This window comes from Natator depressus, chromosome 4 (genome assembly GCF_965152275.1).
Source record: "Natator depressus isolate rNatDep1 chromosome 4, rNatDep2.hap1, whole genome shotgun sequence".
Lineage (NCBI taxonomy): Eukaryota > Metazoa > Chordata > Testudines > Cheloniidae > Natator > Natator depressus.
Genome location: NC_134237.1, coordinates 120,466,007 through 120,491,905, shown reverse-complemented (window position 1 = coordinate 120,491,905; position 25,899 = coordinate 120,466,007). Strand labels below are relative to the sequence as shown.

Here is a 25,899-nt window from a genome sequence, read left to right as displayed (position 1 = left end):
CCCTTGTCCCTGCGCCCTGTGCTTGGGCTGGCAAAAGAAAGGGTCTCAGACGCCTCTTGAAGGTGCTTCACCTGTTTTCTTTGATTTACAATGGCTTTACAGTCCCAATTCCCCCAACACCGGTCCCCGCTTCGACCCCTCACTGGGTCCTCTGGCCTTTGAGGCTTGAGTCAGCCAGCAGAGACAGAGCCACAACCCTCCTATTCTCCTGCCTGGCTAGCCACCCCTCACTGAGCTCTTCCCTGGGTTTATATTTCTTCCCAATCATCCACCCAGCTGGTTCCACTTGTCTCAGCAGATTACACAGAGCCTGTCCTGACATACCAGTCAGTAGAACAGGAACAGAGTTACTCCACAGCTGCTGTATCATAATGGTCCAAGTAGCCTCCATGGAAAGAGGTAAAAGACTGGAGGCTCTGTGTAGCTACACTAGGAGTCACTACAGATGTATGTGGGCTCCTGACTTTTCCTCACTCTGTCTGCTGAAACAGCAATGATTCCACTGTGCTGAAGGTGCTCTGCGCTTGCAGAAGAGTGGGGAGGATTTTTGCTTATTAATGGAAGTACACTATATCCAAACTCGCTTTATTTGGTTCCTAGATTAGATTACAAACATTTTCACTTTTGGTTTATTTGAATAGCAAACACTTATTGCAACATTTGATATGTTTCAGGCTGGATCTTGTTCCAATCAATAGATCAGTTGGTTTGAAGGCTAAACCCACTAAGCCAGTAACGGAAGTTCTACGGCCTGTGGTTGCAAAATATGGCTTAAATCTTAATGAACTTGTGGCAAAACTAGTAAGTATCTTTTGGTGTAAAACAGGGGTGGGTGAACTACGGCCCGAAGCCTCATCCGGCCCTCTAGACTTTTTAATCTGGCCCTTAGGCTTCTGCCAGGGAGCAGGATTGGGGGCTTGCCCCGCTCCATGCATCTCCTGGAAGCATCAGTGTGTCCCCCCTCTGGCTCCTACGCATAGGTGCACCTGGGGGGCTTCACACGCTGCCCCGCCCCAAGCGCGGCCCCCGCAGCTCCCATTCCCGGGAAACGCGGCCAATGGGAGCTGCAGGGATGGTGCCTGCGGATGGGGCAGCACTCAGAGCTCCCTGGCCGCGCCTCTGCATGGGAGCCAGAGGCGGGGGATGTGTCACTACTTCTGGGAGCTGCTAGAAGTAAGTGCCGCCCAGAGCCTGCATCCCTGACCGCCTCCAGTGCCCCAATCCCCTGCCCCAGCCCTGATCCCCCTCCTGCCCTCCGAACCCCTCAGTCCCAGCCCAGAGCACCCTCCTGTGCCCCCAACCCCAGAGCCCGCACCCCCAGCTGGAACCATCACCCCCTCCCACACCCCAACCCCCAATGTCGTGAGCATTCATGGCCTGCCATACAATTTCCATACCCAGATGTGGCCCTTGGGCCAAAAAGTTTGCCCACCCAGGTGTAAAATCTGTAGTATCGCTTGTCTGGAAAAGAGTATAGAGTATTCCAAGAAATTTAGTATAGGCTCATCTTTATGCATGAAAATGTATTCTATACCTGCCTGTGTTTTGGGATGAGAATATGCAATAGTCATAGCCTTCATTCTTCAGATAGTTTGACTATGGCTTTGTCTGGGCCTGCTTTGTCTTGGCCTTCTGTGCCCGCCCTCCCCCCTCCCCCATTCCTGCTCCCTTTTAAGAGGCTTCATTTCAGACCAAAACATCCCAACTGAGGAAGGCTGAACATAAGCCTCCTCCATAGTCCATTCTTTCCATTCCTCTGTCAGCCAGAAGGTGTCATTTGAGAGCAATTAAAACTGTTGCCCCTATTAACCTGGAAAGCACAGAAATCAGCTCCAGACTGTTGACAGCTTATAGGTCTACCATTGGGTTGTCAGACTGGCCAGTCCATAATACGTTGCAGACAAATGACTCGTGTCCATTATGATCAAAGCAATTATGGACAGTGTTGGTTTGAAAATTATAGGGAAGATAGCAGAGGATTCTTGGGGGTACGCTGAAGTATAACTGTATTAGCTAGTGTTCTATTTTAAATACCAAGTTGTAAATTCAAGTTGTTTTGAAAACCATTGTTTTTCTCTATTTTACACAAACTGTGATCTAACTTCAGAATGGGGATCAGGAACCACTAGATCTTGGTGTCCCTATATCTAATCTGGATGGTCAACGAGTTGTATTATATGAAAAAGAGCCAACAAAAGGAAGAGGTAAGAGGTTCTGAAAGTTTTTATGAAGTGCGTAACAAGCCTCATAAAGCCTGACTTTTATAGGCTTTATAGGAATTAAAGGTAAATGTGTGACTTTTCATCTTGTAGCAAAGTTTGTAACTCTTAAAAAATATTTTTTCTCCTTAGTGCCCTACAAGCACTTAGTTCATTAGAGAATGAAGTTATCTCTTTTACCACAGGACAGGTACAACTTAGGGTATCAGCTACAACTGCTGGAGAGATGGATCATGTAAGGTGAGAAGATAGTGCAGTTTCCATCTCTATGCAATCCTTGGGCTCTGCAGAGACTGGCAAAAAGAGTGCCAGTTGTGATTTTTGAGGTGGTGGATCTCTGTGAAATAGAAGCTGAACTAAGACTTAATTCACTTCAAATTGACCAGAGAACAGCAGTTAAATAATTATTTTTTGTCACTACTGATCTTCACTGGATTCAGAGCAGGGGCCTGGAGATTAAAGGTTCCATGTACCATTAGTATCCCCCTTTATAGGTAAAAATCACGTGATTTTGTTAATGGATTTAGATTAGATTAAAATAAATGTTTAGAATGGTGGATCTCGAAGGGGAAATGAGTAAAATAAAGAGAGCTGTATTTGGCTGGGGGGAAGGGGAGTCAGATTTTATCACTTTGTTTGGGGACCAGAGTCATCTGTCCAATCATTTTGAAGAGAGACAGACCACAAAATGTAATTTACCTTAAAAATTCTATAACCCTATTGGTAGTGTTATATAGGAACTAGGCACAAATGACCCACTTCTTTCTACACCGCCAAGTTATTTTGGGCATTAAACATTCGTAAATCATCACAGAATCACCACAGTAGAAAGATGATCCTGGAGCAGCATAGAATCAACATAGGCATTCTCATGCCACATATGCTTCCTGATACACCAGGGAAAAAGATGCATGATTAAAGAGAGAGTGCTTTGTCAGGATGAACCTACATCAAGCTGATCCTGAGCTGGTTTTGGCCCTTTGTGTCTGTCAAGGTTCCTCCCCCACTCTGAACTCTAGGGTACAGATGTGGGGACCTGCATGAAAAACCTCCTAAGCTTATCTTTACCAGCTTAGGTCAAAACTTCCCCAAGGTACAAAATATTCCACCCTTTTGTCCTTGGATTGGCCGCTACCACCACCAAACAAATACTGGTTACTGGGGAAGAGCTGTTTGGACACGTCTTTCCCCCCAAAATACTTCCCAAAACCTTGCACCCCACTTCCTGGACAAGGTTTGGTAAAAAGCCTCACCAATTTGCCTAGGTGACTACAGACCCAGACCCTTGGATCTTAAGAACAATGAACAATCCTCCCAACACTTGCACCCTCCCTTTCCTGGGAAATGTTGGATAAAAAGCCTCACCAATTTGCATAGGTGACCACAGACCCAAACCCCTGGATCTGAGAACAATGAAAAAGCATTCAGTTTTCTTACAAGAAGACTTTTAATAAAAATAGAAGTAATTAGAAATAAGAAATCCCCCCTGTAAAATCAGGATGGTAAATACCTTACAGGGTAATTAGATTCAAAACATAGAGAACCCCTCTAGGCAAAAACCTTAAGTTACAAAAAAGATACACAGACAGAAATAGTTATTCTATTCAGCACAATTCTTTTCTCAGCCATTTAAAGAAATCATAATCTAACACATACCTAGCTAGATTACTTACTAAAAGTTCTAAGGCTTCATTCCTGGTCTATCTCCGGCAAAGACAAAATGTAGACAGACACACAAACCCTTTGTTTCTCTCCCTCCTCCCAGCTTTTGAAAGTATCTTGTCTCCTCATTGGTCATTTTGGTCAGGTGCCAGCGAGGTTACCTTTAGCTTCTTAACCCTTTACAGGTGAGAGGAGATTTCCTCTGGCCAGGAGGGATTTTAAAGGGGTTTACCCTTCCCTTTCTATTTATGACAGTGTCTGTTGCAGGCAGATGTAAATTAAAGCAGCCCTGAGCTTACTTTAACACTGTATGGAGAAAAAATGGAGATTCCCAAAGGGCAGTTGATGCACAAAGCAGATCTGAAAGGATTTGGGGGTTTCTTAATGGATTTTTCTGCATCTCCTGTTTTTTAAAAAAAGACTCAGTTTTCATCTAAACTGAACCCTGTGACTGCAGATCTAGTGAAATTATGCCATCACAGAAGACAAGAAAATTGAAAGCTTAGGAACGGAGAGGAAGAGAGATTTTTACTCACTCATTGCTTTTCATGTATTTTGTTAACAGCTATTGTACTCAATATTGTGAAGAAAAGCTGTCTTCCCTTTAGCTTTTTGACCCCTGCCATGTCTTTTCAGTAAAGGTGTAAAAACTCATAATACATATGATTTGAAAGCACCAAAAAATCCAGGAAAGACTAGGTTGTTTTCTGCTTGATTTAACTTAAAAATATTGGGGATGTCAAGTTTGATCTTCCCTGGTTTTACTAGAGCTTGTTCTGGGGGGCCCCATAGCAGGGTATTTTATGTGTCGTATTTTAAATGTTAATATTCTGCTGAAATGATATGTTTATAATTATAGAAGACATTTTTATGTTTAATGTTCACAGACAGACAAAAAGGCGCCCCAGTAAAACAAAGTACAGTTGTAACTTCCACTTCAAGAAATCAGTCATCTACAGTAAGTTTTTCTTAAATGATTTCTGCCACTCAGATTACCTTTTATTTTCTTCTCTCATTATAAAGTAGAAGCTTCAGGTATCTATGCTAAAAACAGTGTCCAGATTACCTAATTGAATTGGCTGGAGCTATAAATCATCCTATTCTTTCTGTCAGACTTCATCTGTGGGGGTTTAATCCTGCTTTTTCACCAGTGTGCAACCATGAATTGAGTAGCAGTGAGTGTTTTATGGCTTTTATATTCTTGGCTTTCTATATCAGCTGAGTGGATCATCTTTATCAAAACCCATTAACTTTCTTGGAAAGCCAGGGCAACTACTTGAGCCTACTACTTTAATGTAAATTTTGCTGTGCAAGCAATTTGCTCTTTGTAAATGGGATTTTTTCTTTTCTGGTGTGCAGTGTTAAATCTTTTTTGTAATGATTAAGCTATAACATTTGTTGTATTTTTTAATCAGAGAGAGCTGTCTATAAAATATCCTTTTTATTCACTTAGAATCTATTACGCACATTTTGTGATATATCCTAATTGTAAGAAGTACTTTAACTTTCCTTCTAATGCAGGGAGAGGGAAGAACTCTAGGAAAGTCTAATTCAATTAAAATAAAAGGCGAAAATGGAAAAAATGCTAGGGATGCTCGGCTATCAAAGAGAGAAGAATCTCTTGCAAAGATTGGGGGAAAAAAATATCAGAAAATTAATTTGGACGAAGCAGAGGGTATGTCAACTTTTTAAGTATATGTAATAACATCAGTGTTCAAGGGAAAATGATAATTCCAGTTTATGACTGTGGAAATCATAAGGACTGTGCATTTATCACTGTATGACGAAAATAACAGGCAAGTTCCTTATATGCTTGTTGCTGTTAACTTTGAACTGCTAATTTATTGAAGTCTAGGATAAAATTTTCAAACATGCCTGCAGGTTCTTAAAGGTATTTAGGCATCTTAAGATGAGAGAGGTGCCTACCGGGATTTTCAAAAGGGCTGAGGTTACTAACTCCCAGAGAAATCAATGGGTGTTAGATGCCTAAGAACTTTTGAAAACACACTAGATGTCTATCTGCATCTTTAGGTGCCTAAACAACTTTTAAAGTCTGGACTTAGATCCCCTTTTCAAAAGTCTCATAGGCTCCTAAGGGCCTAAGTTACTTTTGAAAGGGAGACTTAGGCTCCTAAATCACTTTGGCACTTTTGACAATTTTACCCATAGTCTATGATAGCCAGATTACTACTACTTGAAAAGGGGTGGTGGTGGTTGTGTGGGGTGGTGGACAAGAACAGAAAGATTACTTTTCATTCAGTAAATGTTCTGTAAAGGTGGCTAGAAATGGTACAAGAGACAAGGCTGTGCCATAACTGGTCATTTTGCATTTTCTGAGCCAAATTCTTCCCTAAATTACATCTTTGAGAGATGATCACTTCATGGGGATTTCACTGATGATAGCAGAATTTGCCTTTCCATGTATGTTTTCTGATGTGAAAAAATGAGAGATAATAAAGGTCACAGGGAGGTGAAGGAATAAGATCATTTTAAGGGTTGATATCTTTATATATTACTCCCTCCCACCCCCCAATCTCAAGGATTATTTGAAACAGTTGCCTATCCCACTAGCTTCAAAATAAAATGTGAAAATCAGAACACATATGCTAGCTAGGGCAAAAATTTAAATTTCATCGTTATTACCACCTGATGTTCAAACAAAGGGCCTGATCCTGCAAAAAGCTGCACACGAATTACTTTATATAAGTGAATAACTGTCTGTATGTTTGTACACAAGGAAGTACTGTAGCTGAAACCATTGTTGTGAATGGCTGTTAGTTTCTGAATGTTGCTGCAAAACATGTTAATGTCGTTTTGATTGATTTATTTCTGTTTGCTACTTGAGTAGCTTGTTTTACCCGTTCTTATAAATTCATTTTCTTATTGAGGCCAAGTGAAATATTAACATAATTTGAAGACCTCAGAATTTGAGTCTTTCATATTTTATTTTGATTTTGTGAAATTGATCCAAGTTTGGGAAAGACCTATTGAATATTATAGAGCATTTTTTAATGAAAAATCTTTATGAAATTTGAAAATTCAGGAAGAATCAGCTTTTGTCCAAAACACACACATTTCTGAAATATTTTATGTTTTGATGTGCATACTGCCATTTTGCAAAACTTTGGCAAAAATTATATTTTGGGGCTACAAAATGCTTTAGGTTCAAACTCCATGTATTTTCTAACATTTTGCAAACCTATTGAAAATTATTTTCACACAACATTCCTACTGATTCTGCCAAACCACCCAAAAATAGTGTTAGAAAGTTGTAAGTAAAGTAAGTTCTAGGAGTGTAACATATGACTTTATATTATGTCAAAAAAACATTGTTGCTAAAACTAAACGTTTTGGTTTTGCAGTGAAATTTGTTGATTTTTTTTTATTTGGACAATCAGTGTAAACTGGGTTGAAACCACAAAACTGATTTCACGTGGGTCCTAAAATGAGTTTGAACTTTAATCTCCAGAAATGTAAAGATAGCAGTAGCTCCTGGAGCTTGATCCAGGGTGTAATCCTGCCCTTCTTCCTGAGTAAGGGGGATGTGAGAAGGTCCCATTTTAGCAATTTTGAAGCAGTTGGGTGATTGGTACCAAAGGGTTAAGTTATCATTGGTTTATTTCATTTTTGGGAGCGGTATCCTTCTTGGCTCAAGGTCTAAAATTTCTGGTTGCTAAGCTTTGAGGCTTTCCAGAACAAAATAATGAATTGTCCTAAATGTGTATCAGTTACACATATATAAATTATATTACATCACAAAACAACATTATGATAAAACTAAGATTTTTGTCTTAAATCTACTCCATCAATGAAATTCAAAGTTTTGGCTAAAAGTTCCAGATTGACACATTATTATTAAACTGAAAAAAAAAGTCTTCTAAGAGGATTGTCTACATTCTGGACCAGTAAGCTTTCAGAGAGCTGACTATTTTTAAATTGAGGTGTGCAAAGAAGCATTTAGAATATACAAATGTGCATCCTAATCTTACAATCCATTAAATTTCAGTAGGACCAAAGCTTTGTTATGTAATAAGAATTAAAAACACATAAAGATTCATTTTTAGTGCGTAAAATAAAAAATTTGTTTAGGACGCAGACTTGGTATGCAGAATTTTAGCCCAGAGTGAAATGCAGCTGTTCTAAATTGCAAAATTGCTTACAGTAGCAATCTTGATTATCTTAATTATAATGCTGCTAGTGAACATTGCTGCAATTGAAAAAGTTCCTAATTAATATAAAATCTAATTTCAAGGCAGCATTGAAAATAACTGAAGGTCTTCATTGAGAATAAATATGCTAATGGTTGACATTTTAATGGCTTTCATTTTCTGACAAAAATTTGTCAATTTTGGGTTTTCTTCTAAATAGAGTTTTTTGAACTCATATCCAAAGCTCAAAGTAACAGAGCAGATGACCAACGTGGGCTGCTAAGGAAAGAAGACCTTGTTCTACCTGATTTTCTTTGTTTACCTCCCAGTGGACAAGAACGACCCTCATCTACACCAGTGAGTTCTAAAGGTCTCAGCAAGAGAATTGCAAAAAATGATGGCAAGGATAAATGTGCACAGCCAAGTGGAAAACTGGAGTCTATGCAAAACTGTAATGAAAATTCAATTAAGAAAACAGGTCATTCAGAAAATAAACATAAGTCTGCTTTGACAACGCTCAACAGTCAGAAGACTTACGATGTTCCTTTTAGTGCCCCATTGTCTCCAATTGCACATGTACAGGAAAACAATACAACAATATGGAAAAGGCAATCAAGAGAATTACAGGCTGAAGACATACAGACTATAGATGATGAAAATGTAGCAGACTTGACTCTTGTGGCTGAAGGAGATATTAGTAGCCCTAACAGCACCTTACTGCCGCCACCACCAACACCACGATCAGACATCAGTAAACTCACAGAAGCCAACTATCCACCGCCAACTCCACTGGCAGGTAATCAGGAAAATTCTGGATATCAAAGATCCAATTCAGGTATTTCTAGTTTTTAATAGTCTTTCCTTTTATGTAAAATTATCTTCCCTTTATATTGTTTATCACTACAACAAACAAAACTATCTCTGCACATTACATTTTAATTTTAAATAAGTTTTATTCCTTTATTCACTGTTAAGTTACATTTCTGGTTGCCTTTAAAACATATTTTTGTTTGGACTGAGTACGTGTGTGCTAAATAAAATGAAAGGCTGCAAGTGACCTTTCAGTGTGAGACTTTAATGCACACATTAAAAAACAAACACAATATTTGCTATAATTAAAACAACGAGGAGTCTGGTGGCACCTTAAAGACTAACAGATTTATTTGGGCATAAGCTTTCGTGGGTAAAAAAAACCACTTCTTCAGATGCATGGTGGTGGTTTTTTATCCATCTTCAGATGCAAGAAGTGGTTATTTTACGCACGAAAGCTTATGCCCAAATAAATCTTGTTAGTCTTTAAGGTGCCACCAGACTCCTCATTGTTTTTGTGGATACAGACTAACATGGCTACTCCTCTGATGCTATAATTAAGTAATTTACGGTTTAATCTCATACATCACACAATACTTAAATATAAATATCTGACCTGCTTACCAGTGACTCAGTAACATTTTCTGAACCATTAGTAACAATGAGATTAAATCATTAGGGTTTTTAGTATCACAAGTTTAATGATTTCCTCCCCCCCACACACACTTTTTTTTTTTTTTTTAAACATTTGGCAGTTCCGGTGTTGTAGGAAGAACTCTAAATATATGTTGAAAATTGCAGCACTGTTTACAGTAAAACAGAAACAGGATAAATCTTGAATATTTTTAATCTTTAATAAATTATATTTTTATCTAAAAATATAACCCTTACACTGTTTCTCTTTTCTCCTTTGGTACCCAAAGCAATAGATTGCATTAAAATATAATTCCCAAAGTTTTCATATTTGAAACAGCTTATTCTAGCAGACCATTTTTAAGAAAATGGAGGACATTAGAATGTAAGTTTCAGCAGTATCACGGATCAGTATTATTCCTCATAAACATGAACTCATAATAATTGCTATTACCAGAAACAAGAAGTGATAGATTGAGTGTTGTGGCATTTACATTTTACAGTCATTGTACTGTACTCTTTAATGAAAAATATAAGAAAAGGTATCTGTGCTAAAGTTATTTTTGATGTTTCAGTGCCATGATTTGTTTCACATTTCTTTGTGATGTGAAAATATACATTTGAATTATTTATCTTATTACAGAGAGTATTTGATCCTGTTTCTTATCTGTACTGCCAATGATTTGTAAATATTTCTTTGATTGTTACATGCTTACAAATGGCAATGTGAACTATTGCATCCTGCTGCTCTTAACAAAACAAAACAAGCTCTATCTTAATAGTAGTTGCAAAATGTTCTATAAATGCTACCAGTTTAATTCTTTAAATTAGATTTTAAACAGACTTGTAATCTAGATGCCTCCATAGGAGAACACACAAAGTGTATTTAAGACATGTTTATGTACATATTTATATATCTGTGTCAGTGTCCTTTTGATGAGTGTACAAGATGGAATTCAATTTGCATCCTTTTCAATGGAAGCTGATATAAGAACATTTGCACTTAAAAACATTATGAACTTACAATATTTTAATGCATGCCATACCTTTCTGTGTAACTGCTGTACTTTCACTTTTCTTACTTTCTACTTTCACTTTGTAGAGATCTTTATGTAGTTTTCACATGTATTTTGTATCTTTGTTCTTTCAGGAGTAATAAATTCTATACCTACTTATACAAGACTGGTTTAAGCTTTGATTTTCTTCATTATTTTAAAAATATTCTGTCTTTGTAGAAACTTACAGGCCTAATTTAACAGATTGAATGCAATTAAAATGTAAATATTACATTAACCTTACTATATTTTAAATGTCCTAATATTGGTTCTCTATTTAACATAGTGGTATCGGTTCAGATCTTGTAACATACATATTAATAGGTATCGACTAACAAAATTACAATGAGACAAACTTGATAGTAGAGAAATTATGAGGAGAAAATTTAATATCCTAAATACAGGCCCTTTAAATAGGGCCAGATGTTGCATTTAGATTCTGGCAGCTCCCATTGAAATCAGTGGCAGCTGCAGGCACACACCTACGGACAGATAAGAAAGCAGATTGGCCTGTAGTACTTATACAGTGTGGGTAGTATGTCTATTGCAATTAATGTAAACCATGTTGTAATTTGAAAAACAAAGTATTTAAATCTTAGAAATCTTTACTTCTCAAATTCCTTGTTACCTCCTGTCACATACAAAGTGTATTTTAATTCTTTGAGTAAGAACGACGACGACTTTGAATAATCGTAACAACATTGAATTCTCTGAAAAGAGATTATTTTCTGTCTTAGGGTTCATGGGCTAAATCCTGTACTCAATCATTTCTTTTTCTTACTCTGTAAGAGTCACCAATGTTTCACTGGTCTCTGAAGTGAATTGGTATTCTCAGTTCAGTTGTAAGTGAAGCCACCAACATAATGGCCCCTTCATTTGGCAGTCTCAGCTATTGAGACTGAACTACCCTTTTCACTTCTAGAGATGGGCTCTCCACAGCAGGATTGCAAAACCTGTTGGAGCACCTTATCTTTTAACCTTTTTTGCTGACTGAGGCCTCCATTTTTCCCAATTTGTCAGTATATTAACTTACAGCTGTTGGTCTCTGTGAAAGAAAACAAAGCCCTTTTTAACCCATTGCTGCAATTCCCTGTTTGAAGGCAGAGACAGACTTTTTTAACAACAGATAACTAATAATCTCCCTGTGGAATTACACCAGAATGTAATGATTTTCATTTTTATTCTGAGGACAAGTGATCATGTACTTTATCTTTGTGTCACAGACACCATTGAGGGCTTTTGCCATAATTAAATATGATAGCTTTACACAATTAAATGAAAGCCCTATAAAAATAATCTTAAATGTAAAAAGTAATTTTCATCTCAAAAGTCCCAAAGCACATAATAAAATAATGTGCACACTATAGACCAGTATGGGGATCATTTCATCCCCACTGAAAGGCAGCCATGGTCTGGGTGTCTAACAGCTTACAGTCCTATTCCCAACAGCGTAGGACTGTTTCCAGATGAAACTACAGAAGTAATTTGAGGCATACAGAATGCAATTAGCTAGGGCATCAAGGTAAACCCCACTGAGAAAAGTGCCATCGTATATTGAATGATCACAGTGGAAGATCCTCTGTTTTAAGTCACATCTGAAATATTGTCTCTCCAGCAACATATTGGTTAAGTACAGACTCAGAGACTAGAAGACCATCTACAAAATCACCAGTATTAAAGGCCACACCTTGAAGCTACCGTTTTTCTGACGAAAAAGAATTGGATTCTGGTGCCATTCAACACCACTAAGTAATTAGTTATAGGAATTGTGCCACACAATTTATGTGCTCCTTCTGCTCACAAGATTTGTAGTTAATGTAAAACATTTGGAGTAGATCATTGGCTGGTGTAAATCAGCACATCAGATTTAAGTAAATGGAACTACTCCTATTTACTCTAGCTGCAGATCTGGTCCTCCCTCCCTAACCTCAGAGATGGAATGCACTAGTTCCCAGTCCTGGCTGGTTTTGGAGTCAGCAAGGTAGTTTAAATTTTGCTCTGTTTTACCATATAGCATTGCAGGAGGTCGTGACTATGCCAACAAGCCCTAAAATATTTTATTTATTTCCTCAAAGTATTATACCCTGAGCATTATACCATGTGTTTGGTGGGTAGATCCTTTTCTAAAATGTCCAAAGTATGTTCAGTTACCTTGAGCATGTCTGCACTTGGTCAGATATTTACTGTAGATTGTGTTATTTTAACAAATAAAATATGCAGAATTTTTGAGAATTTTAAAATATTGTGCACAGAGTTTTTAATTTTTTGGCACAGAATTCCCCCAGGAGTAATCACTCCAGTTTAAATTATTGTGATAATTTATTTAAAAATACCTGTCAACACATATGTCAACAATACAGACACCAGGAAAAAAAACCCCACAAGAGTAGAGAGTTAAAGAAACCCCTACAGCAACCCAGTTCCAGCTGGAGGGAGCTGTGTGGGGCCCCCAGAGCCCAGACACATGAAATCCCATCCCTCTAGAGCGCAGCTGCAGGGCACCCCCTGGCCCAGACACCTACACCCCTTTTCCCCCATAGCCCAGCCATGGGGCACCCCCCAGCCCAGACACCCACACACCGCTCCTGCCAGAGCCCAGCCGTGGGGCACCCCCAGACACCAGCACCCACCTCTCCACAGAGTCCAGCCATGGGGCAGCCCCCAGCCCAGACACCAGCACCCCCAGAGCCTTTACACGCCTCCAACTTCTTTACTGACTCACCGGGGTACATGGTGTGTTGTGGCCCTGCCCTTCCTCAGCCTTTGCCAGAGCTAGCTGGGTGTCCCAGGCCATCTCCCATCCCTGGGAGAATGAGGATCAAAGAACATGCAGCCTCCAGCCTAGCCAGGCTGGGCGCTCAACTCACTGCAAGCTGGGCACTGCAGAGTCCAGTGGCCCTAGTGGTGGCCAGAAATTCTTCAGAAAAAACAGGGAATTTTGCAAAACACTGCATTCCACAGTGGCGCAGAATTCCCCCAATAAAATATTTCATGAGTCTTAAAGAAGCTACCTGAGAAAATCCAAGTACCTTGCTTAGATTTGCGTCTCAGTTCAAGGTATGGTTCATACAAAAGAGCAATAAATCCACTGAAGTACTGTGCACTCTGCATAAATGCATACACCTTTTCATGGTAGGACTTTTTACAATCAGCATGAGTGAATAGTAACAATATATAGACTCTAAACGAAAGGGAGGGAATGATGAAAGAAACCAGAAGATGAGGTTATCTAAGGAACTGCCTGTTCATTAACTCTTTGGAAACTGCAGACATGAGCACATGTCCTCCTAAGCATTCAGACTTCCAAACTTTTGCTTTTTGTTTGTTTAAAATCCTATGTAAGAGCCCAGCTGTGCAATCCGTACTCACCTTGGTGAGCCTTTTAGTTACAGCTGAGCTCCAGTGTAGTTGTAGATGTTTTAATTATCCATATAAGTATAACAATAATACTTAGTTCTTACACAGAGCTTTTCATTGGTAGATCTTAAAGTACTTCCAGTTCTTTTTTAATCCTTCTAAATTCTTGTAGACAGCTCTTCAACTTGTGGAAATTGTTGCATTTGAAATCAGTGGAGCTAGGACAATTTACACCAGCTGAGCATTTGGTCCTTGGCTGTAATGCTATCAGATGGCAATTCCACAGGCTAACTGTGCTGCATAACAAAGTATTGACTTATATCAGTGTTCAATTAGCTGACTTTCAATTTCATTGATTATCCCATTCCTATAATATAAGAGAGTAAATAGGACCACACAGTTTACCCTCTCCATGTCATTCGTTATTTTTTATACCTTAATTGTGTTTGCTTTTTATCTCCTCTATTTTTACCCTTGCAAAAAATGAAGTTTAAGGCGTTTTGTACAGTACTGATTGCTTAGATATGACGGTAAAAGGCACTAAAGAAAAATTTTAAATGTCTTTAATGAGAACAACACAGTACTTCCTCACAGTGATATGATGCTTCATTAATTTATATAACAAAATATTATTAATAATACGGCATTTTTATATTCCTGGACAGAAGTTGGTGTATAAGTGCAAATTATTCGTTGTTCTTGCTCGTTGTTGTTAGTATAATCTGGCATTGCAGAGAATACCATTTTTAAAAGGACATGAAAGTAGAGCCAGAGATCTGTTCTTATGGATAGAATAAAGAGAAGTAAGAGAAATATTTCATTGCCTCATATAGAACAAACATTCTGGAGTAGGAGTACAGTATTTATTCACCCATGCCACCCAAACAGTAGTTCAGATCAAGCTGATGCTTTGTTTGACATATAACCACATAAACACAATAATATATCTGATATGGCCCCATTAAAGGGTAGCTGTAATTTAGCAGGCTGACATGCCAGAAGAAGCTTCCTGCCTTTCCTCTGCTATTACTCAGTTGGTTTATCTAGAATTTCATCTAGTTCCCTGGGAAGTAAAAAAAGCTAACGTTTCCGGTTTGAGGCATCCCTCTTCACTTTATCTAAAGCAGTGGAATATTATTGCATTATTTGGAATGTAGTTTAATTTTATAGAAACCTCTCTGTACAGAAGTTTTCTCAAGGATTTTCTGCAACAGCATGAAATTTGCTTTCGTTTGCATCCCAGGCAATTTTACACATCTTCATACCAAAGTGATCTTAATTAGTATATTTATTAATAATTATGGTACCCGGATCTTATGGTACCCGGAAGTGTACTAGGTGTGTTACAGAATAAATATAAAGACATTAATTGAGATTTTCAAAGTCAGCTATGGAATTTGCCACACAACTCCCATGGGTTATATTATATCCCCATGGGAGTTGTGTGGTTAAATCCCCTAGTTGCCTGTGGGAAAATATATCATCATAGAAAACCATGTTAACTGACATGTTTTAACTAACATGATGTTAAACATGACAACCTCTGGATCTTAAAGGAGTGTGTCAGGGAACGCTGCTTGTTAGGGGGCTTATTCCTTCACCCACTTACTTCCCTGGTCCTTCTCGCATGAACAGAGAGCAACGATACCCGAAGTCTAAAGGTGCAAACAATTAGATGTTTATTGGGATGAACTTCCAGCAAGCATGATTCCAGTTTCCTTCCTTAGTGTCCCCCTTCCCAGCTCTGACACCACAGAGCCTTACCTGTGTCTCTGTTCCCATTCCTGCCCTTAGCAAAACATGATTCCAATTTCCCCACCCCCGTTCCCTGTTCCCATTTCCCCCTCACACACACACACACACACACTCACTTCCTGATTGACTGCAGACTATTTAGTAAAACTTGAGTTCTGCTTAGCTCTACCTTAACCAATCATTTTACTGAAATTTAACTAACCAATCCTAACATATTGTAACATGATTATTTAACCAATTATATCCCACCACCTTAATTAGTTTACACCCAGCAAAATTAATTATACAGCAGACAGAAGCAATCACAGAACCAGACAGAGATTATGCAGACAAACAATAGGGAAATGGGGACTACAGTGATAGAACAAACACAGAAATGAGGATTTCACATCCCAGCTATTGATAAGTGAGTTCTTGCAAGACAGGATGCTATCAAACTAAGTTTCCTTTTACATCTTCTAGGCACTTCCCTTTCTCTTGAGGCGATAGGCATTATCAGGACAGGATTGTATTCCTAACAGCCCAATAGCACCTGATTTCAGTGTGACTAGGTTGGAATGTGAGGATGCGACCGTTCGCTTCCCATCTTATGGCTGCCTCTGCTGCTTAGCCAAAGGCCTTAGCCTAAGAACAGGGCCTCAGACTGTCACAGTAAGAGAAGGCTCTTACACCAGCAGACAGTGATTTTGATTCTTTTATACCTCTATAACTAGCCAAGTGATAAGAATACACCTAAATTCTTAGAGTATAGGCCTTTACAGACAGGCCTGAATATCTATATCCTAACTCTGCTCCCCCTCCTCTACTAAAAATATAGGGAGTGTTCCCCCTCCTCATGTTTCAAACTGCTTTAACCCCTGCTTAGCAGTTTGTGTAGACAGGAAAAAGTCATGCTGAAAAATGGCAAAGAGTCCTGTGGCACCTTATAGACTAACAGATGTATTGGAGCATAAGCTTTTGTGGGTTAATACCCACTTCGTCGGATGCATGTAGTGGAAATGACGTTGAAAAATGTGTTTTCTGCTTGAGGTTAAACTTAGAGCTCCACTCTAGGGTTAATGACAACCAGCTATCATATTCTTAAACATGTTTGCTCTTACAGAATCATACTAATGTAGGGCTGCAAGGAACCTTGAGAGACCATGTAGTTTATCCCCCTGCAAAGAGGCAGGACCAAGTATGCATAGACCATCCCTGACATGTGTTTGTCTAACCTGTTCTTAAAAATCTCCAGTGAGAGGGATTCTACAACCTCCCTCGGTAACCTATTCCAGTGCTTAACTATCCTTATAGTTAGAAAGGTTTTCCTAATATCTAACCTAAATGTTCCTTGCTTCAGATTAAGCCAATTACTTCTTGCCTTACTTCAGTGGACTTTGAGAACAGCTGAAGACAGCCTTCTTTATTAACAGTCTTCAAATACATTAAGGGCTGTATCAGGTCCTCCCTCAGTCTTCTTTTCTCAAGACTAATAAACGTACTCATTTTTTTAACTTTTCCTTATAGGTCAGTTCTAAAACATTTATCATTTTGATTGCTCTCCTCTGGATTCTTTCCAGTTTCTCCACATCTTTCTTGAAGTGTAGCACTCAAAACTGGAGCTAGTACTTCAGCTGAAGCCTAACGAGTGATACGTAAAGCAGAACAATTACTTCCGATGTCTTACATCTAACACTCCTGTTCATAAACCGCAGAATATTAGACTTTTTTTGTAACTGCATCACATTGTTGACTCTGATTCAAATTGTGACCCGCTATAAACCCCAGATTTGTTTCAGTAGTACTACTACCTAGCCCAGTGGTCCCCAAACTTTTCAGGGTTGAGTCCGCCTTACCCTGTCCTCCTTCTCCCCCCTCCACCCCCCCGCCCCGGGGCCCAGAGTGGAGCTGCAGCTCCAGGGAGGGAAAGAACGTGGACAGGAGTAAGGGGGCCAAGGCTGGGGGCAGGGGCAGGGCGGGGACTCCGCTGTGAGGCCGGCACCTTGGGCCAGGGCAGGAGCAGAGCTAGGTGTTGTTCTCTGCCTGCACCCTGTGGGGGGTGGCCTGAGCCCCAGCTGTGCCCCTCACCCCAAGTATTCCTCCATGCCCTCCCCAAGGGGTGCACGCCCCACAGTTTGGGGACCTTTGACCCAGTAATTTCCCGTTTTGTAGTTGTGCATTTAATTTTTTTCCCTAAGTGTAGTATTTTGCACTTATCTTTACTGAATTTCATCTTGTTGATTTCAGACCAATTCTCCAGTTTATCAAGGTTGTTTTGAAGCCTAATCCTATCCTCCAAAGTGTTTACAATCCCTTCCAGCTTGGTGTCATCTGAAAATGTTACAAGGATACTCTCTACTCCACTATCCAAGTTATTAACGAAAATATTGAAATACTACTGGACCCAGGACAGACCCCTGCAGGACCCCACTAGATACATCCTCCCAGTTTGAAAGCAACTAATCTTTGAGTGTGGTTTTCAGCCTGTTGAGCGGCTAAATTATAGTTATTCCTTCTAAGCTATATTTTCCAACTTTACTTATAAGTATGTCAGGTGGTACCGTGTCAAAAGTTTTACTAAAATCAAGATATACCACAGCTATTGCTTCTCCCACCATTCACTAGGCCATGGGGGGGGAGGGATAGCTCAGTGGTTTGAACATTAGCCTACTAAACCCCGGTTTGTGAGTTCAATCCTTGCGGGGGCCATTTAGGGATCTGGGGCAAAAATTGGGGATTGGTCCTGCTTTGAGGAGGGGGGTTGGACTAGATGATCTCCTGAGGTCCCTTCCAACCCTGATATTCTATGATTCCATGATTATCCCTGTCAAAGAAGGGAAATTAGATTGGTTTGGTATGATTTGCACTTGACAAATCCATGTTGGCTATTATCCTCTATGAGCTTAGAAATTGATTGTTAAATAATTTGTTCCCGTATCTTTCCAGGTATTGAAGTTATGCAGACTGATCTATGATTTCTTTTTGTTCACCCTTTTAAGGATATGTACTGTGTTTACACTTCTCCAGCCCTCTGAGACCTCACCCATCCTTTGTGAGTTCTGAAAGATAATTGCTAATGGCTTGGAGATTGCTTCAGCTAGCTCCTTAAGTACCCTTCCCTGAATTTTGTCAGGCCCTGCTGATTTGAATACATCTAACTTATCTAAATGGTCTTTAACCTGTTCCTTCCCTGCTCTCCCTCTTGTTCTTAATATTAATTGTGCTATGCATCTAGACACAAATAACCTTTCTAGTGAAGACTGAAACAAAATAGGTATTACAGTCCTCAGTCTTCTTGATGTCATTCATAGGTCTCCTTCCCTGCTAAATAGTAGATGTGCACTTTTCTTTGTCTTTCTCTTGCTCCTCGTGTATTTGTAGACCCTCTTCTTTTTGCTTTTTATATCCCTTGCTAGGTGTAACTCATTTTGTGCCTTACCCTTTCCAATGGTGTCTCTGCATGCTTGTGCTATTCTTTTGTACCCGTCCTTAGCAATTTGTCCATGTTTCCACATTTTGTAGGATTCATTTTTGATTTTCAGGTCATTAAAGAGCTCTTGATGCAGCCATATTGGTGTCTTTCTTACATTTCTTTCCTGTCTTTCCTTCATATCAGGATAGTTGATTGTTTTGCCTTTAATATTGTCTCTCTGAAAAACTGCCAGCTCTCCTGAACAATCTTTTTCCTTAGATGTTTTTCCTATGGGACCTTGCATTCCAGTTCTCTGAGTTTGTAAAAGTTTGCTTTTTTGACGTCCATTCTCTTTATTCCGATTCCGTCACTCCTTTCTTCCCTTAGAATAAGGAAATCTATCATTTCATGGTCACTTTCAAGTTGCCTTTCACCTTCAGATTCACATGTAAAACAACCTTCCTCCACCTTCTGAAATGAAATATTGTTCCCAACACATTCCAAGAACATATTGAAGATTTTGTGTTTTCCATATTATTTTTCCAACAGGTATCTGGGTAGTTAAAGTTCTCACTTTGGGCAAAATCATGTTTATTATATAGTTAAAATGTATTTGCTAACATGACACACTTTCTAAGTGTATGCATACCTTTGAAAATCTCAGCCTGAGTGCTCAGCGCAAAGCACTGATTTTGGGCACTGTACAAAATATTTGAGAGACCTAACAGCATGGATGGGGAAGACTTGGGATAGGGGAGCACCAGGGATATAATGATAAGATTGCATGATTAATGCCAGAGAATGGACCCACGCTGTAGCAACTCCTCTCAATTGTGGATACTGTTCTCAGCACCTTAAACTTTTATTTTAAGAAATCAGACACAATCAAGAATTGTCAAAAACAACGAGGAGTCCGGTGGCAAAAATTGTCAAGCATTATTCAAACAAGGTGTGTTCCCCCCCATTAACAAGCTAGGTTATTTCTCATCCTACTATATGCTACATTGGGTCTTACACTGAAATCTAGCAGTCCATAATTGGCAGCTTTCAGCTTAATAGAATGAATTGCAACTTCTGGGAACAGATGAATCTCGAGCTGAGTAAAAATAATATCTCAATAAGGTGATAAAATGAGGAAATGTGGTCCTCCCATTTTGTTCCATTATTTTTTCCTCCTCTGGCTGATGCTGGAAATGTTGCAATCTTCCTCTTTGGGTTTGCCCCTGCTGGTGTGAAAATTTTTGGGGAGTCAGTAGAGATTCATCCTGGACAATAATTTGTTTTATTAAGGCATCATTTACTGTATGCTCATTTTTGTATACATTGGATAATGCTAATTACAATTTCTAAACTAAGAAAGGTACAGACTAAATTATGGCAAAATTCACCTGAGTAGGTACCAAACTGGCATTTTTTTCCCCGTCCTTATTGGTACATACATAAATCTCCCAGTGGAATAGTAGAATACCCTGGTTGACTACTTGCCATGAGGACCTGAGAGAAGAGTTTGCCCAGTGTAATTTAAAGACTGTAACTGTTTACAATAAATCAGAAGATACATAATTTGTTTTATTATTATTATTCTTTGTTAGGTATGAACCACAGAAAGAAAAAATATTCACCAGGGGCTGCAGGAAACTTCTGTGAGCAAAGCTCTCACAAAACAAAGACCAACAGAAGCCTTAATCCTCCTGGTGGTAGGGATAATCTTCCCACTTCTGTAAACAGAGTAATTGATGTGGATGGAGTTAAACTGGAAGACAGTGGCACACGATCCTGTGATGATTCAGAAGGGAACCTCAGCTTCGAAGGCTGTATCTCTGAACTGAGATCTTGCCAGGGGAGGATGCGGACAGGAGTTTATAGGACATCAGACCTCCCCTCTTTGATTACTGTCAAGAGTGAGAAAAACAAGGGTGCTGAGAATCAATACAAAGCTACTTTTGTTTAAATCTTTATTTTTAATTAACAGCTTCAGCATTTTTGCCTGGCATCGTTAGCACTAGAGCTATGCATTATGAGCATGTTCCTGCAAGTTACTCAGTGTTTTCAATTCCTATTGGCTTCAATGGGCATTTAAAATAGTCAGCATCTCCCAAGATCAGTACTTATATGAATTGGAACCTGTATAATGAAAAGTAGTATTTAACAAAAGTGTTGAGATATTTAATTTTGTTCTGTCACCTAATGGACTTTCTAATGTTGTTTTCCATATCATGGTTCCTGTTGGTACTTTGACCAAATTGGTGAGATTAAAATTCTCACGGCATAAAGCCATCCTTTAATGTCTTTGAGAAAGACAAAGTCATTTTAAGTCCCACCTAGGTTTTTACAGAAGGTGGTCTTGGTTTTTCATCTTAATCTTCTAATGTATTTTCCTAGTCCACAGTATTCCTTGGTACTGCTAGACTTGTATTTTGGATGAGAAGTGTACTATTCGTTATTATTTGGACAGCATTGAGACTCTTTGTTTGGCAAATCTTCCTGTCTACTGATAGCATTTGAGAAATCCAGGGGGAGTTCAATCTCGTTATAAAGATTACCTGAGTGGATATATGCATTCTGGCATGCTTTTTACACAGGCAGGAATCCAGATTCAAGAAAGCCATAAAGCTCATTCAGACAGAGCAAAGCAGCTTCTGTAGCTTGCCTTGGTAACATATCCATAGCAGTGATTTATAAAGCAGCTGCATGGAGGTCATCCAAATCTTTACATGGCACTGTTCTCTCTCTGTCTGTGAGTTTATTTTAATCTATAATTAAATATTCCTCTTCCTCCTTCTAGGTTAGATTGGTATTTTTAGCTAATCTTCTAAACTAGTGAGTAATTATGAAGGAAGAAGAAAGGATTCTTGGCTGTTCTCTGAATTTATTGTCTCTGCAGATCTACACTTGTTCTTCTTTCTTTCCCATTTCTTTTGAATTAGTAATGATTCTGGGAGCTGAAAGAGGTATTGAAGAAATGTGAAGCATGGGCCTCTATCAATCTCTGTTTGACACAGTCTTGAATGTATACATTAAGTTGCATATCGGTTCACTGCTTTGAATTGATTCTGGGACTCATGAGGCATAGTGCATGGCTCCTAGATTGTGGATCTGAAGAGGCAATAAATCTGGAGAACTACTGTTATTGCTAAGTAACCTATTTTTCATTGCTCCTCCTTCACGAAGCTTATCACAAATTGTGAACTTTTTCATAACAGGGAAATGCTATAGCAAATTAATCAGTTTTTAAAGCTCAGATGTATTTGCCATGTCTAAAGGGTTTGCAGATTCTTAAGATTATGCAACAGTAATATAAGACCTTCCCAATGTAAAAAATTATGGGCACAGCTCCATTAACTTCAGTGGAGTTTCACTTATTTACACCAGTAGAGACTTTGGCCCTAGGTTTGGGGAACACATTTGCTAACATTAAACCCAGCTCAGTCAACTGTATGCTCAGGATTGTTTACTTTTTTTAATACAGTTGTTGGTGGATGAGTAATATATACCTGTCATGAAAAACAGCTGCTCCTTAACAAATTTCCAAAATTAAGATTGGACTGAGAATAACATTAAAGTTGTGCTGATACTGCAGTATCTTCTACAGTAGGGGCATTGAAAAACTCAGTGTATTCATAAGGAGATACGGAGACTTTCAGCTCTAAATTAGTGATTCAAATCTTACTTGTGCCAGTGGTAGCAGAAAGCTATCATCGGACTGTAAATGAAGTGAGTTGGCTATGGGAGTCCAGTTCCCTGTGGCTAGATACCTACATCACAGAAACCCACCATATTTGGAAGTAAGTGCAGTCATCCTGGCAGGGACTGAATAGGCACTGAGCCTGAAGTAACTCTTATCCCTAGTGTAGCCTATAAGTATAGATATTTACTAGATGAGGCATAGGTATAAGTTAAGGCAATAATGCAATGAGCCTATAAGCTGGTATAAACTAGCATCTGGTGGTTACTTGTCAACACTATAATGTAGTGGTTAAAGGACATTGGTGATGCGGTATGGGGGAGCTTTCCCTGCTGGTACTCAGCTGCTACTTGTTCTGTGGCTAAATGGAGAACTTAAGTCTTCAAAGTTTTCATACTGGCTGTAGATTGTAGTCCATAGGATACATTATTCTATATCTTCTTATACTGCATCTATAGGATTAGTATAATTATCTTGAGAGATAATTTAAAACATCTCTGTATTCTTTAAGATCTTTTCCCCATATTCCAGCTGTCTTGTGTCATTGTATTGACACCATTATGATACAAATTCACTGCTGGCAGGACAGGTTTTCATCTTTATAAATGTCCATGTTTTCGGCTGAGAGCTTTGCTCTGATCAAAGCAAAGTATCTTCACACATCAGTAATCCCCAACAAATGGGCTTCTTGCCATCTGCCCCTGAATATGTTGCACCTTGCGGTGTGTCTTTGAAAATCAACTCCTGCCCCAATACTGTAGTGAATATTTAAAACTGAAATGCAGTAGTTGGTGTCTAGGATGATTCCTGATCAAAATTTTGGTGGGACACTGTAACTTGCCTTAGCTGCATGTATACTCGTCAAAGACCTGATCCTGTAAGTGATCCTCTGTTTGCAGAATTCCCATTGAAACCAAAGGGAGTTCTGTGACCAAGATCTTAATGACATCTTTGAATGTGCCTCCCAGGCCCCTGCTATCATTACTAGACTTTAGTAGAACCTCAGAGTTATGAACTAACCGATCAACTACACACCTCATTTGGAACCAGAAGTATGTAATCAGGCAGCAGAGAGAAAAAAATAAAAAAAAGAAGCAAATACTGTACACTACAGTACTGTGTTAAACATAAACTACTAAAAGTACGGGGAAAGTTTTTTAAAAAGGTTTGACAAGGTAAGGAAACTGTTTCAGTGCTTGTTTCATTTAAATTAAGATTTAAAAAAGCATTTTTCTTCTGCATAGTAAAGTTTCAAAGCTGTATTAAGTCGATGTTCATTTGTAAACCTTTGAAAGAACAGCCATAACATTTTGTTCAGAGTTACGAACATTTCAGAGTTATGAACAACCTCCATTCCCAACGTGTTCATAACTCTGAGGTTCTACTGCATTCACAGAAGTTCTACTACTTTCGCTGTGGAGTCCCCTACTGGAATGTTCACACATGCTCTGTGCCAGGGCATTGGAGCAATTCCCCTGTGTGGATACTTGATCTGAAAGAGCTATTTGGCTAAATTAGAAATGGGAATGGAGTTATAATATTGGGATGAAGGTGCATTTGTTTCACCCCATCTTTGTTCATCATAAACCTTTCACCTCTTTTCAAACATAATAATTTTAGAAATTAAATATCAGTTTGCCATTAAAACCTTTCTGTGGCTACTTAGCTGCTGAGGTGTAAGAAAGATCTGTTGTATTAGATTCTGAGGGCAGCAAACTGGATTTGACAGAATGGATATTCAACCAAGTTCAGAGAAATGAATGATGTAAAAGAAAGCTGCCTTAAAATGGGTTTTCTTAAACAGGGAGGGGGAGGGGAAGACAGGACCGGACTTGGCTGCATGCCTGGAAAGCACAGGACTGTGAACCAAGGAACCTGGAATACAGGAAAATAATTCTTCTCTATTTCAGCAATATCATATTCAAAACTGCCTCTGAATATGAGCCACATATAAACTCCAGCTGCAGGAGTGGTGTTTAAAAATATGACCCCATACCTTAGGGCTCAAGGCAATTTATTGCTTAAGCTTAGAAATAATTAATAATATTAGCTTTACTTTGCAAGGTCTGGGAGAATGTAGAAACTAAACCAACACAGTATTACTGCTGGAATCAGTTGCCAGGGTTAATGGAGTTAATAAAACAAAATGGATACAGCCAATCCCAGAATTGTATTTTCAAGAGTGATTGTGCTTTGAGCAATGTCCTGCATATTTAACTATTGGGTGACCTTATCAACATAACATGGTTTTAAGACAGGTTTCAGAGTAGCAGCCACGTTAGTCTGTATCCGTAAAAAGAAAAGGAGTACTTGTGGCACCTTAGAGACTACCAAATTTATTAGAGCATAAGCTTTTGTGAGCTACAGCTTACTTCATCGGATGCATACAGTGGAAAATATAGTGGGAAGATTTTATATACACAGAGAACATGAAACAACCACTGTGTCATGTTCTCTGTGTATATAAAATCTCCCCACTATATTTTCCACTGTATGCATCCGATGAAGTGAGCTGTAGCTCACAAAAGCTTATGCTCTAATAAATTTGGTAGTCTCTAAGGTGCCACAAGTACTCCTTTTCTTTTTATGGTTTTAAGATGCATTGTTATATTGTGATTTCCACTAAAACTGAGAGCTAGTAGCAATTTAAAAACAATCAGCTTAATTGATATACTTTTTGATGGCTTAGTCCTCTATCTTGTCAATCAATTCCTGAAGACAATGGTCCAGATTATGGACCTTATACTCTTCACTTATGCCAGTTTTACACTGGTGCAGCTCCTTTGATTTCAGTGGAGTTACTCCTGTCTTTCCTAACAAGTGTAAATGAGTCCAGAATCTGGTCTCTGTCACATTGGTGTACATTTGGAGTAGTTCCACTGACATGATGATGATGTATGTAAGATCAGCATTTAGCCAAGAAGCAGTAAAAATGATGATTCAAGTGAAATCCAGATCTATCTATATTCTCACTTCGTTAAAATTAAATTGTTCATGTAGGGGTTTTTTAATGATTCTCCATCAGACTGTGTATCATTTAAATGACAAAAAATAATTTGATTATGGTGTTACAGCCCTGATTCAGTCTCCCCTTTGGATGATCGCCACTCTGCTATATTGGCCAAACTTTGGATCCCCTGTGCTTTCCAAGCATCTGGATCTGAGCAACTTCCAGGCACTGTGT

General features: G+C 38.9%; 1 protein-coding gene across 4 annotated transcripts in view; it reads left to right on the top strand.

Moving 5' to 3' along the window:
• RGS12 (regulator of G protein signaling 12) overlaps nucleotides 1-25,050 on the top strand; it is a 191,392-nt gene extending 166,342 nt beyond the window's left edge. For 2 of the 4 annotated variants that reach the window (XM_074951772.1, XM_074951773.1), the window contains 6 exons: nucleotides 675-801; nucleotides 2,108-2,204; nucleotides 4,769-4,839; nucleotides 5,403-5,556; nucleotides 8,250-8,864; nucleotides 20,623-25,050. In XM_074951772.1, coding sequence (XP_074807873.1) covers nucleotides 675-801; nucleotides 2,108-2,204; nucleotides 4,769-4,839; nucleotides 5,403-5,556; nucleotides 8,250-8,864; nucleotides 20,623-20,981 — 1,423 coding nt within the window. In that variant the 3' untranslated portion in view covers nucleotides 20,982-25,050. The remainder of the gene's footprint in view (nucleotides 1-674; nucleotides 802-2,107; nucleotides 2,205-4,768; nucleotides 4,840-5,402; nucleotides 5,557-8,249; nucleotides 8,865-20,622) is intronic. The other 2 variants (XM_074951774.1, XM_074951775.1) reach the window with 2 other exon arrangements.
• The last annotated feature ends 849 nt before the right edge of the window (nucleotides 25,051-25,899 follow it).